Genomic DNA, 14,883 nt, shown 5'->3' with positions numbered 1-14,883 from the left:
CCTTTTTGATTTTGTTATTGTTGAAGTCCGTGCTTATCTTGTCAAAATTTTTGATTTCATATTCATAAAATTAACAAATAAATTGTGCGATTCCCTTAACTTTCTTTTCTCGAATTCCTTTTTTGACTAAGACTTGCTTATATGATTTCTTATAAAAAAGCACGTATCTTGTCTTCTCTCTTTCATCATTCAGATATAGAGCAACATGGAACTGCTGCTACCACACGACGTGATAGAGTATATTCTAGAGAGACTTGACGTAAAAACCCTCCTCAGGTTCACGACGGTTTCAAAGCAATGGAAATCTACAATCATCCGATGCCGTTATTTCCAAACAAGACAGATGCTCCGTCGCAAGCAATCAGGGAAAACAGATGTTGTTTTGGTGTCCTCATATGATGATTCTGCTAGTAATCCTGACATTGAAGCTCTGAGAACGTTGGTCGTTGGGTCATCCGTTTCTGTCAAGATCCCTACTAAGTGGGAAAACAAGTTTTACCAGGTTTGCAACTCTAGCTGTGACGGTCTGATATATGCCTCTGCGATCTTTATGATCCGTGTATTGTGGTCAATCCCACTACTCGTTGGCATCGAACTATCCCTCCATGCAAATATCAACTTGTTTTTTTTTATAGAATCAGACCACTGGTATCACCTTCTCCTGGATTTGGTAAAGAGAAGATCAATGAGACCTACAAGGTAGTTTGGCTATACAATCATGCAGAAATAGGTCTTAAAAGGAAAGGCATTACTACTTGTGAAGTTTTTGATTTTACCACAAAAGCTTGGAGGTACATTGTCCCTGCTTCCCCCTATCTGATTCATCAGCACCAATCTCCTGTGTATTGTGATGGGTCACTTCATTGGCTCACTGAGGGCGATGAAACCAATGTTTTGTCTTTGGATCTTCACACCGAAACTTTTCAAGTCATTCCTAAACCTCCCTTTCTCCCCTGCTTGCCGCTTCTAGGGACTTGCATGTGCAGTCTTCATGATCGTTTGTGCGTGTCTGAACGTGTTTGGCCCGAGCAAGTGATATGGTCGTTTTATTCAGAAGACAAGACATGGAAGAAAATATATTCAATAACTCTCAAAACAACCCCTTATTGGCTTAGTAATTGCATAATGGCATTCGCACCACTATCAGTTCTGCAGAATGACACTATTTCACAATCGTCAATCCTCGGATGGTTCATTTGTAACATATGATATCAAAACTAAATCTTGTGACATAGCTTACGAAAGCAAAGTCAAGTCATACGGCGCTCTTTGTTATTTCCCGAGTTTATTCTCTATTCTGTAAGAAAATATTATTTGCTAACACATTGTGATTTTCTAAAAAATATTATTTTCTAAACTCTATTTTTGAATCAGACAAATGGATCACTGTTTACTTAGTGGTTGGTCACTGTAGTGTGTAAGTATCCCTGCGGATTCCGACTAAACAGAACAGAGCCAAACTGAAATTTCTGAATTTTGGTTAACTTTCGGTTCCGAGTTCGGTTTCTGGAAAGCCTTTCAAATTTGATTACCGGTTCAGTTTGGTTCAGTTTAATAAACCGGACAGTTAACCGATTTTTTTAAGAAATTATACCAAAACTAAATCGGATTATACCAAAACGGGACCAATGTTAACCAATAATCAATTAAATTTAACCAAAATGACCAAATTTAACCGACAATATCCGATTTTGACCAAATTTTCATTTTTATAAAAATAAATTTTGGTTAATTTCGGTTTTGAAATTAAAAACCAAAATTAAGCATTCACGAAACTGAAATGTAATTCGGTTAATTTCAGAACTATTTTTCAAAATTTTAGTTAACTCCGGTTTCTGAAAACCGAAATCAAAAGACTAGTTGTATGCATAGAGTCTTGGAACTGGTTTCTTGCTGATCTCTTTTGATCAACAGTTGTTCATGTCTGTCGATCCCTGGTCAAAACTGTTCCTGTGCGCAGCCGTTTCAGTGGCTCTGTTTCTGGTCCGTGACTGTATTGGTCTCTCCTCAGTTTTTCTCCAAAACTTTGGACTTCAAAATTTCGGGTAGTTTTGAACAACATTCTTCTTTCCTGTCCTCCATGTTTTTGTTTTTGTTGCTTAGCGTTACTTATATATAATTTTAAGGGAAATTGCACTCTATTACGTAAAAAATATTATAATTAACTAAGTGACACTTTAACCTAATATAGCATGAAGTGTATCTTATGTAATAATGCATTTATACCTCTATATATTACTGGCTGCACCATTTGGAATATAAGAACTTTAAATAGATTTTTTTTTTGCTTTTCCCTATGTGGACCCCTCATTTTCACACAGACCATAAATATTTCTTTAGAAGATAAAGTTCAGTGGTTTTTTCAGATATGTCGGTAAAGTCGTCGACAACCACTCTGGTCATGGCAAAGGTTTCGGCAAAGGGTTTCGGTTAGACGATACAAATTGTTGTTGGGAGTTGAAGTACCTATTTCAATTCCATTTTGACGATGCGCAGTAGCAGAGGAACTTTATGTTGGGAAAATTATCCAATATCGATGAGATGAAGATGGTATTAGACAACTAGAAAATTTAAGAAGAAGACTCTTAATATTTAGGAAAGGGTTTACTACAAAGATTTTGTTTTTGGAAACTCTCTCTTACAAATATTTTCTCTCTTTGTTTTTCTTGATTCTTGGATGATTACAAATGGTGCTAAGCACCCCTATTTATACAAGTGAAGGAGCACACTCCAACAAGTTCTAGATTTCTCTAAATTATTATTTATTTCAAAATATCTAACTCCATAACTTTCTCTCTTCTTCTACACAATTCTTCTTCTATACTTCTCCACTTTTCTCTAGATGTTTCTTCTTCTTGGACTAAGGCTTGATTATGATTTGATTAGTTTTGGGCTTAAGGAGGGAAATCCAACAAATCTCCCCCTTCCCGATTTAGCCCGAAACAGTCGCCATGCCTGTGCCTTTGCAGCAATCTTCAAACTTCTTGATCGGTAATACTTTGGTCATAAAGTCTGACCAATTTTCGTCGGTGTGTACCTTTGTGAGATGTATGAGCTTCTCTTCCAGAACTTCTCGGATCCAGTGATGTCGGATATCAATGTGCTTTGAGCGAGAGTGAAACGTTGGATTCTTTGCTAAGTGAATAGCACTTTGGTTGTCACATAGCATGTTGTACTTGTCTTGCTTTACTCTCAACTCAAGCAAGAAGTTCTTCATCCATAGCATCTCCTTGCATGCTTCCGTTGCTGCGATGTACTCCGCTTCCGTTGTGGATAAGGCAACACACTTTTGTAATTTCGATTGCCAGGAAACAGCTCCCCCTGCAAAGGTAGTCACAAATCCTGATGTTGATTTCCTTGAATCTTTATCACCAGCCCAATCTGCATCGGTGTAACCGTTCAGCTCCAATTTTCCATTGCCAAAACATAGACACTTCTTCGTTGTGCCTCGTAGATAGCGTAGGATCCACTTAACTGCTTTCCAATGCTCCTTTCCTGGATTCGCTAGAAAGCGACTCACAACTCCTACTGCATAGGCAATGTCCGGTCTGGTGCACACCATAGCATACATGAGACTGCCTACTGCTGATGCATATGGGGTAGTCTTCATTTCTTCTTTCTCTTTCTCACTTGTTGGACTTTGCTCCGAACATAACTTGAAATGTCCACCAAGTGGAGTGTTCACTGGCTTTGCCTTATTCATGTTGAATCTCTCCAACACCCTTTCAACATATCGTTCTTGGGATAACCACAAAAGCTTCTTTGGTCTATCCCGAGTGATTTTCATTCCAAGAATCTGTCTCGCTTGCCCCAAATCTTTCATTGCAAAGGACTCTCCTAGGTCATTCTTCAATGCGGCTATTTTGTTGCGATCTTGGCCCACAATCAACATATCGTCAACATAGAGTAATAATATGAGAAAGTCGCCGCTTTCGTACCTCTTTATAAAAACGCAATGATCATTCTTGGTTTTCTTGAAGTTGTGATCCACCATGAAGGAGTCAAACTTCTTATACCATTGTCTTGGGGCTTGCTTGAGACCGTAAAGACTCTTCTTTAATCGGCACACCAAGTCTTCTTTTCCTGGAACCTTGAATCCTTCAGGTTGCTCCATATAGATCTCCTCCTCGAGTTCACCATGTAGAAAGGCCGTCTTGACATCGAGTTGTTCAATCTCCAAGTCTAGAACTGCTGCTAGACCAAGAACCACTCGGATAGAGGACATCTTCACCACTGGAGAGAATATTTCTTCAAAATCTATGCCTTTCTTTTGGTTGAATCCTTTCACAACCAATCGAGCTTTGTATCTTGGATTTGAGCTTCTATCTTCATACTTCAACCTATACACCCACTTGTTCTTCAAGGCTCTCTTTCCTTTTGGTAGCTTCATCAGCTCATAAGTGTGATTATCATGCAAGGATTGCATTTCATCTTGCATAGCTTCAACCCACTTATCTTTATGGGTGTCTCCTATGGCCTCCTCATAGCTTTGAGGCTCCCCCTCATCTGTAAGATTAACGTACTCATCTCGATAATATCTTACAGATGGTCTTGTCTCTCTTCCAGACCTTCTTGGCTCATGTTCTTCCTCTGGCTCCACTTGAACTTCTTCTTCACCTTCATCACCATTCGGATCCATGATTGGATCCCCTTCGCCATCATCTCCAATCACTTGTTCATGATCTTGAGGCTTATGAGAATCTTCATTCCTTACAACCCTTAGCTTTGGTTTCTTTGATTTGTTGATGTCTTCGATTGTTTGATCTTCGAAGAAAACAACATCTCTGCTCCGGATAACTTTTCTGTTAACCGGATCCCAAAGCCGATAGCCGAATTCGTCTTTTGGTGATCCAAGATAAATGCACTCTTTAGTCTTAGAGTCTAGCTTGGCTCGTTCATCCTTAGGTATATGGACAAACGTTCTGCAACCGAACACCTTCAAATGGTTGTAAGAGACCTTCTTACCCGACCAAACTTCCTCCGGGACATCGCCTTCCAAAGGAACTGATGGTGTAAGATTTATGACGTCCACTGCAGTCTTTATGGCTTCTCCCCAAAATGGTTTGGGTAGTTTAGCGTGAGAGAGCATGCACCGAACTCTTTCTGTGATCGTTCGATTCATTCTTTCAGCTAGCCCGTTCAGTTGTGGCGTCTTTGGTGGTGTCTTCTCCATCCTGATTCCATGAGCTTTGCAAAACGCTTCAAAGGGACCTCGGTACTCTCCACCATTGTCAGATCGAACACACTTGAGTTTTTGACCCGTACTTCGCTCTGCTTGGGCTACAAACTCCTTGAAAGCATCAAGAACTTGATCTTTTGACTTCAAAAGGTATACCCATACCTTCCTTGAATGGTCATCAATAAAGGTGACGAAATATGATGCCCCTCCATTGGATTTCTCGGACATGGAGCATACGTCAGTATGCACAAGATCAAGAATATGCTTTCTTCTCATAGGCGTAGATGATCTTCGGAAAGCGACCCTATGTTGTTTTCCGGCTAAGCAATCATGACATGGTGAGAGAGAAATACCTTTCATATCAGGAAGAAGTTTCTTGCTAGAAAGTATACTTAAACCTTTCTCACTCATATGCCCGAGTCTTCGGTGCCATATATCGATGTCATCACTTGCAACGTTTACTTCTTCCTTGCAAAGCTTGGCTTGAGTCACGTATAATGAGCCTTCTTTTCTTCCTCGAGCCATGATCAAACTTCCTTTGGTTAACTTCCATTTGCCACCACCAAAATGACTGTCCAAGCCGACATCATCGAGCTTTCCGGTTGATATGAGATTGAGTCGCATGTCGGGAACATGTCTCACATCCTTGAGAACTATCTTACATCCAGTGTTTGATGTAAGAATAACATCCCCCTTTCCAATGATCTTGCTTCTTCCTTGATTTCCCATTTGAACATTACCAAAGTCACCACTTTGATAGGTTGTGAAGAAGCTTCCATGAGGGGTGACGTGAAAAGAAGCACCAGAATCAACGATCCATGAGCTATCATCAGAGCTAAGATTACATTCTCCAACGAGATATAATTCTTCGCTCTGGTCTTCCACAATGGTGGTAGTCTTTTCTTCATGCTTCTTTGTAGGATTGAACCGGTCTGGTTTGATATTACCGGCTTGTTTGTCTTTCTTGAAAAACCGACATTCCGACTTCATGTGACCCTGTTTGCCACAGTAATAGCAAGTAACTCTCGGACGTGACTTGGATCTTCCTCGAGATTGGTCTCGTCCTCTGCTTCGGTTTTGACCACGAGTCTCTTCTCTACCTCGTCTATCAACAATGTTAGCTTCTGAATATGAACTCGAACCTCGTTCCTTCCTGCGAACTTCTTCGTTTAGAAGGCTATCAGTGACGGTGTCCATGGTAAGCTTTCCCTCCGGTGCTGAATTGCTTAGAGTGACAACTAGTGTGTCCCAACTCTCCGGCAGTGAACTGAGGAGTAAAAGGGCTTGCATTTCGTCTTCAACCTTCATATCAACTTTGTTAAGCTGATTTACAATCCCCTTGAAATTGTTCAAGTGCTCCATCATGCTCTGGCCATCCTTGTACTCCAACTTTACCAACCGTCGAACAAGAAGAGCTTTGTTTCGAGGTGTTTTCTTTTGAATCATGGATTCAAGTTTTGTCCATAATTCAAAAGCATTTGTGTAGGTAGAGACATGTTCAAAAAGAGATCGGTCGACATACTTACGGATTACGGCAACCGCCTTTCTATTAAGAATCTCCCATGCTTTATCATCCTTTCCTTCCGGCTTATCCTTCATGATGATGGGCTCATGCAAATCCTTACAATAAAGGTGATCTTCCATCATCGGTTTCCAATAAGAGAAGTTGTCCGTCGTGAGCTTGAACATGTCACCTTCAAAGGTAACGGTGGCCTCCATCTTCACTTCTTCAAAGATAACGGTAACCTTGCTCTGATACCAGCTGTTGGGAAAATTATCCAATATCGATGAGATGAAGATGGTATTAGACAACTAGAAAATTTAAGAAGAAGACTCTTAATATTTAGGAAAGGGTTTACTACAAAGATTTTGTTTTTGGAAACTCTCTCTTACAAATATTTTCTCTCTTTGTTTTTCTTGATTCTTGGATGATTACAAATGGTGCTAAGCACCCCTATTTATACAAGTGAAGGAGCACACTCCAACAAGTTCTAGATTTCTCTAAATTATTATTTATTTCAAAATATCTAACTCCATAACTTTCTCTCTTCTTCTACACAATTCTTCTTCTATACTTCTCCACTTTTCTCTAGATGTTTCTTCTTCTTGGACTAAGGCTTGATTATGATTTGATTAGTTTTGGGCTTAAGGAGGGAAATCCAACACTTTATAGATGTTAGTTGGTTTGATTCTCTTATATTCTCTGAATCTTCATTCATATTTCATTGCATGTCGCAATCGGTGTTTCTAAACTACGTTAAACAAAAGTTGGAGATTTTCTATTTGTATAGCCTGGTTGTTTATATTCTATTTCTAAGTCATTCTATATGAGTGAGTATGTAAATGGAACAAATTTGTAAATGTGGACCGATGTATAAGTATGTGAATTTATTTGTAACTGGAGTATAGACTAGATATACTGTAACAAAATAGTACAACTTTTTGATCACATAGTATGGACCCTGCATGTACGTATGAACCGCAATTTGTATGTTTCTGTTTGGATTGAATTCTTGTTTTTAACCAACAAACCTAAATAGAAGAGTGTGTGTTGGTGTCGAATAGAATAGATACAGTATATTGGTTAATCAACGATGTACATAAAATACTATTTATAGGTGAAAATAAAATACTAGTATTGTTAATATAATGCAATATACTTTGGGCTGATTTGTGTGCATCTAGTTATATATGCTTTAAATGAAATATGTATTTGTGTAACCATGATGGACTTTCTTGAACTTGTAAATAGATAGTGTTTGGTCTATGTACATTGCTATATCTATGCTAACACATTTACCTTTCCCTTCGGTGTCTCAGGTTCGTAATGAAAGAGTCAGGGCTACGAAGTCGTTTGTTTGAAATTGGATTTGAATCGGCAGTCAAGAAACGAGTAAATAACTATTTTAACCTCTATTGAATTGAGTTGATCTTCCTTAGAGGACGACCATTTGGAGATGTTGAATACAATTATTGTAAATGGGTCTCATTCATTCTATGTAATGTTTGTTTATTACATTCTGTCTCGACAGTTGGTAACTATTATAACATTCTATGTAAGATAATATAATAATTATTAATTTGAGACATCTATAGTATAGTACTATACTGTTTTACATGTTCTAGTGTATATATATTTTCATTTATATAATGCTCCAAATCATTAACTATTATAACATTTGTTTGTTAATTTGTTATTAGTGTATATCATTTATATATACATTAACTTCATGTGTAAACAATTTCTCAAATTATACTGTTTTATTCTATTAGAGAAATATAGAATAAGAATACAACATATAATATATTATGTTTGTTGTTATTCCATCTTTAACATCAGCGACACTACAATCAACAGTTATTTCATCGTCACCACTGTATTTTCCTCCAGAAATTTGATTATTTGACAATTTTTTTTTTACTGATTACAAAATATTTCTACTATTTTTAGATTTTGATATTGAGGTTAGGATTTATATTTGAGTTTAGGGTTTAGTGATTGGAATTTAGGGTTTAGTATTTATGGGATGGAGTGAGGTTGGGGTCAGGTTTATGATTTAAGGCAAATTAAGTACTTTGTATAATTGTTCGATAATTTCATTAACTTATGTTATACTATATATTATGTTTTAAGTCATTTGTAAATAGAATAGACTTTTTATTTTGTACTATTTCTTTATGTTCTATTCTATTGTTTTGTACATAGAGAACAATGTCGTCGGTACCGCTCTATCCTTTGTCATCTTCCTCTGTAAATTATGTTTGCATTTTATGTTTCTTACTGAAGCTATCGTATGTTATATTTAAAAAAACGCCATCATAACCACTAGAAACCCATTATATAGTAAATGATTCACTATGTTTCTTCCAGCTACATGTTCTTATCTTTTTCAGAGTTTCACATGTAATCTGAAAGCAGAAGCCAGAGGAGAATAAATATTTGAGCTTTCTTGAAGATAAGCATTTGCGATAATTAACTGGGCATCTTAGTTATTTATTGATTGGACCCATCTTCAACCTCAATTTCTCGTGGCCACATGTGTTATCGTCGACGTCATCTCTTTTTCTTTTTTTCACCGGTAACTTGGAAATGGCAAGGGCATAACCGGACAAAACGTGTGAAATGTTATCAATTTAACGTCGTCAAAATCAAAGCTACTTTCTTAATTTTGACTCCAAAATTGGCTATATGACAAATTTTCCCTAATTTTAATCATAGCACGCAAAAAAATTCTTCATCCAGCACATAATCATTCATACGTAATATGTTACACGAGTTAAACTCGTAGCAAAATTCAATTATACTATAGCTTAGACCACGGCATATAATTATAAAAGACAATGCCGTCGTAAAATATGCATGGTGCTTTTCAAAACACATCAAATCTCAAAGTAAAATATATCAAATAATGTTGAATTTGAACTCCCACGATCCTTTCTTTATCTTTAGGTTAACTACCGACTACAATTTCCAATTTTTCATAATGTTAACTATTCGGTTCCACCACGAGATAAATTAAATCAATGGCTTCTGATGTAAACTCTGCAGAATGCTGATCAAATGATGGTCTCAAATGATAGACTGTCATCAACAAAACAATTCCTGCTCCGATACACGTTTCAAGCTACGGTCCATGCTTTGTGAAGAGAAAGAAATGGCCGTAGGCATGGAGAGCAACCTCGATCTGCGAGTCTGATTGCTATGCTTGTGGACAAGACAATTCGACTTAAGCTTCTTATGGTAAAGGGTAAGGGGCACAAATACCTTGAAGTGAGTTTGAACACATGGTTTAGGACTAGAGAATCAGAACCATGAAGTTTTACTTATAGATTTCCTTAAGAGTTTTTTGATCTCATACAAACAATAGAAGCAGTTGATGTAAAAAGGTTTGCTTTGAATAAAATTTTACATTTATTCAAAAAAAACATGTGTACCACATTTTTCTTTTTATTTTTGTTTTGGATGCTATTATGTCATATGCTTGTATAATACATGTAATTTTCTTTAATTTACACAGTAAAATTAAAATTTACCAAAAATAGTATAAAATAGGATATTGTGATATAAAATAGTGGTGGTTCAATGAAAGCCCAAAATATAAAAGTGGTAGGTTTTGAAAGGTTACTTGAGCCGTAAGTAACCCTCGTTGAAATCCGTGTTTATCTTGTCAAAATTTTAGATTTTTTCATATTTATAAAATTAACAAATAAATTGTGTTCCCTTACTTTATTTTCTCGAATTCCTTTTTGAATTGGGACTTGCTTGTATGATTTCTTATAAATAAAGCATATATCATGTCTTCTCTCTTTCATCTTTCAGAGATAGAACAATATGGAAGAACTGCTACCACACGACGTGATAGAGTATATTCTAGAAAGACTTGACGTGAAAACCCTCCTCAAGTTCACGACGGTATCCAAGCAATGGAAATCTACTATCATCCAATGCCGTTCTTTCCAAACAAGACAGATGCTCCGTCTTAAGCAATCAGGAAAAACACATGTCGTTTTTGTGTCCTTATATGGTGGTTCTGAAAGGAATTCTGGCATTGAAGCTCTTAGAACGTTGGCGGTGGGGTAAACAGTATCTGTCAAGATCCCTACTACTTGGGAAAACAAGTTTTACGAGGTTTGCAACACTAGCTGTGACGGTCTGATATGCATCTACGATCGTTATGATGGTCAGAGTATTGTGGTCAATCCCACCACCCGTTGGCATAGAACTATCCCTCCATGCAACTATCATCTTGCTGTCCCTTTCAATAGGAGGATCAGACAACCTTCTCCTGGATTTGGTAAAGACAAGATCAACGGGACATACAACGTAGTTTGGTTATACAATTCTGCTGAACTTGGTCTAAAAAACAAAAGCATTACTACTTGTGAAGTTTTTGATGTCACCACAAATGCTTGGAGGTACATTGTCCCTGCTTCCCCCTATCTGATTCATCGCATCCAAGCTCCTCTGTATTGTGATGGCTCACTGAGGGGGATGAAACCAATGTTTTGTCTTTGGATCTTCACACCGAAACTTTTCAAGTCATTCCTCAACCTCCCTTTCTCCACGGCTTGACCACACCGAATCTTATCATGTGCAGTCTTGATGATCGTTTGTGCGTGTCTCCGAGAATTTGGCTACGGCAGCATGTGATGTGGTCGTTTGATTCAGCAGACAAGACATGGAAGAAAATATATTCAATCGATCTCAAAAGAACCTCTTCTGGGCTTAGGGATTACATAACACCACTATCAGTTTTGGGGAAGGACAAGTTACTGCTTTATGATCGTGAATCTTCGGGTGTACAATTGGTGGCATATGATCTCAGAACCAAATATTATGACATATCTTACAAATGTAAAGACAATGCATACGTTCTTTGTTATGTCCCTAGTTTAATCTCTATTCTGTAAACCTCTCGAACCATATTGCTTTTAATCCATTGTTACTATATGAATGGTTATTATTATGTTTATGTCAAACCTCTGGAAAGAAGTTGAACATCTTTATGCCAGTTCTGAAAAAATGTTGAAGAGTTCTTGATAATGCAAGTCCAACAACAATATTCAATTCACAGTGATAAACTCTTGAGAAAGATAATAACAAAGTTGTGCCATCTGATCATGAAAGATTACGAGAAGCTGTTACTGGGGCTTAAAAAACCATTATAACTCTTTATGTTAAAGACAGAACCATTTAATTTTAACCACAAACGCTTGAAGACTTGTTGTCACTACGTCCCCTGTTTGGCCTAACTCTTTATATAGCAACTAGCAACCAATAATTCATTGTCTTTCGAAAAGATATACAGATCAAGAGTAACACCAAACAGTCACACAAATCTTTACATCTATCTCCGTCCATGGTTTTGACATAACTCCAATGACACATCACATAAATATAATTTCTATTCACATGCATTTGATCTTTAAAACTCCCACTGATTAAATTATTAGAATGTTTTTCTAAAAGAGAAAGGTTACTAAGACATGTGAGTGAGACTTGAAAATTCAAACAGGCCGTTGAAGCAAAGCATCGAATCTGAGATTTGGCTTTTGCATAACTAATCGGAATCAGTCTGGTCAGCTTCTATTGTGCTTCAATCCTCACATCACCCTCTTCCCCCAACAACAAAAAAAAAAAATAGAATCACTCAAGTGCACTCCTCAAGTAGATAATCTGAAAAATACAAAAGCAGACCTTTAAAATCAAAGCTTTACAAGCAGAACCACTGAGGAAATCAAAGATTATTTCTTCACTAAAAATATGGTTTTTTACCTGGTGGTTGTATGCATAGAGTCTTGGAACTGGTTTCTTGCTGATCTCTTCTGATAAACAGAACCTCCTCCCCTTTGACCGACTTTATTCACATCAGTCGATATCCCCTGGTCAAAACTGTTTTCCTGAGCAGCCATTTCACTTGCTGCGTTTCTGGTCCGTGTCTGCGTTGGTCTCTCCTCAGTTTTTCTCCAGAACTTGGGACTTAAGAACTCTGTACCAGGTAGTTTTGAACAACTCTCTCCTCCACAGCTATTACTCTTAGGGACTCTCCCATTTGAAACCGCAAGATCGCATGATAATTCATCCAAAGCCATCTCTAGACCGCTTACTCGAGACTCCAGAGACTGGATCCCACTCTGTGAGCTTCCCATGAATTTCTACATCCAAAATGTATTTTTTTCAGTGAGGATTGACCCATCTACATAACATCTACATTAAGGTAAAACAGGACCGTTAATGACAAAGATTTGTATTACCTGAAGTAGGTCTAAGAGACTGGACTGCTGGTTCTCAATCATAGCAAGCTGTTCACGTATCAAAGACAGCTCCTCGTTGTCTTTCCTGCTCTCATCAACATCATCTTTACATTTCTTCACAACAGGATCACAAGAATCATCACCATCGTCACTGCATGGTGCAACCCTCGAGCCAGACGTCAAACCACCACAAAAGCCATGTCCTTTCTTATCCTCCCTGCTTTTCTCAGAGATAGTATGTTTGATAATATCTGGTCCCCCCGAGCTGGCCTCATCATCTTCCTTCGATTCAACGCTTTCACTACTCCGATCTTCCAAAGATTGCTTTACCGGTGGAAACTGTGGTCCCTTCTTATCATCCACAATAGAAGCTGCTAACATGGTCACATTCCTTTTTGGAAGATTCTCCTTTTGTTGTCTAGTTGTTCCATATGATCTACTCACAGGTAATGATGGGGACCTCTTCATTATAGGCGTTGCTTTCTTTGGTCTTGATGACTTGTAACCAACCTCAATGCTTGAACTTCTCGTGACTGATGAAAAGCATCCAATGCTGCCACCATCATCTGAAGCCAATTTTTTTTTTTGTTTGTCAAAAACCAAATCTAATTTTTCAGACAATGCAACACATTAACATACCAGTGGAAGATCTAGAAGGAGACAACAAGGCTTCATCTAAACCACTTGAGACTTCTTTCCACTGACTCAATGCTTGATTCATAGTCTGTCTCACACTTTTCACCTGCATTTGTAAATGGATTTAGATTCACTTCACACAAAAGATCTTTTATCTGTGTGTTTAAATGATTGTTATTACCTTATCAAACCTTCTGCTCTCAAGAGCTGCCGTTGAAGCTTTCTTGTACTGCGACGCCAACTCTTCCGCCGTCGCGACTTTACCCAACGCCTCCGCAGCTGACTTCCTCGCCGTCCAATCTTCACTGCTCAGAAACTCAATCAAAACCGGAACCAACCAATCCAAAACCGGTTTAGTTCCCGCGCCTCCGGCGGTTATGATACTCCCCACCGCACTCAAAAGCGCCGCCTTGGCCTTGAAAGCCTCGCTCTTCAGCAGCTTCCCGATCTTGGGGAGAGACTTCCTCAGCTGCTCCGAGTCCGGATCCGCCGCAGCCTCCACCGCCGCCGCCAAACACAACGCCGCTCCGATCTGCGCGTTCGAGTCGCCTTCCTGGATCAGCGTCTCGATGAGCGGCTTCGCGACGGAGGTGAACGGTTGCGCCGTGACGTGAGCGGAGATATCCGCGGTCGCGGCGGCGCAGGCGGAGCGGACGGAGGAGTCCGGATCCCGGAGACGGCGGATGACGGTGGAGACCATCTTGGCGAGGTGAGGAGAGAGAGAGTCGCCGTGGTGGCGAGACATGAGAGACAAGACGGCGACGCACTGTTTCCTCACCGGAGATTTCCAGGAGGAGTCCGTGTTGTGGATGCAGCTGAGGAAGGAGGAGAAGGAGTCGTGAGTGAGGCTTCTGGCGATGGAGTCGAGCTCGGCGGTGGCGAGAGCTAAGGTGTCACGGTCAGCGAGCTTGTTGAGACAGGCGATGACTCTTTGTTTCAGATCAGGAGGTGACGGTGACTGAGAATTTGGAGATGAAGAGACCGGTGGACTCGGAGGAAACCGTCCGTGAATAGACATTTTTTTTTTTTACTTCTCTTGTGTTTGAGTTGAGTCTTAACGATGTGAGAGATATGGAAGGAGAACGTGTTCACATTAAATGTGAAACTGCTTGAATATGGCGGCAGATCGAAACTCTGATTATGCGTAGACCTGTTGTGTAATGTGGTTTTTAAATGCTAACTTGAGAGAGAGGGGGAAGTGGTGACAGAAAAATTAATTAAATAAATCATACTATCTAAGTATTATCATAATCTTGCTGTTAGTTATATGGAAAAAATATTCTTATATGATAACAGTAGTTCACTATAGTAAT

At 38.7% G+C, this 14,883-nt stretch overlaps 1 protein-coding gene and 2 pseudogenes across 2 annotated transcripts; 2 read left to right on the top strand and 1 right to left on the bottom strand.

Annotated features, from left to right (window-relative positions):
- The first annotated feature begins 205 nt into the window (after window positions 1–205).
- On the top strand, window positions 206–2,518 carry LOC106400459 (annotated as a pseudogene).
- A 7,784-nt stretch (window positions 2,519–10,302) lies between these two features.
- Window positions 10,303–12,308, top strand: LOC125587656 (annotated as a pseudogene).
- On the bottom strand, window positions 11,942–14,791 carry LOC106402305 (TORTIFOLIA1-like protein 4). Of its 2 annotated transcripts, none has more exons than XM_013843014.3 (5): window positions 13,752–14,791; window positions 13,574–13,676; window positions 12,935–13,500; window positions 12,456–12,835; window positions 11,942–12,356 (listed from the first exon to the last, which is right to left on the bottom strand). In XM_013843014.3, exons 1-5 carry the CDS (start codon window positions 14,586–14,588, stop codon window positions 12,344–12,346), a joined length of 1,899 nt encoding a protein of 632 aa, XP_013698468.2. In that variant the 5' UTR covers window positions 14,589–14,791; the 3' UTR covers window positions 11,942–12,343. The 2 variants fall into 2 exon arrangements, with proteins under 2 accessions (XP_013698468.2, XP_022560831.2); XM_022705110.2 differs by having other exon boundaries at window positions 11,942–12,295.
- Window positions 14,792–14,883: the final 92 nt, after the last annotated feature.

Source organism: Brassica napus, chromosome C5 (genome assembly GCF_020379485.1).
Source record: "Brassica napus cultivar Da-Ae chromosome C5, Da-Ae, whole genome shotgun sequence".
NCBI classification, from domain to species: Eukaryota; Viridiplantae; Streptophyta; class Magnoliopsida; order Brassicales; family Brassicaceae; genus Brassica; species Brassica napus.
This window is presented reverse-complemented; position numbering and strand designations above follow the sequence as displayed.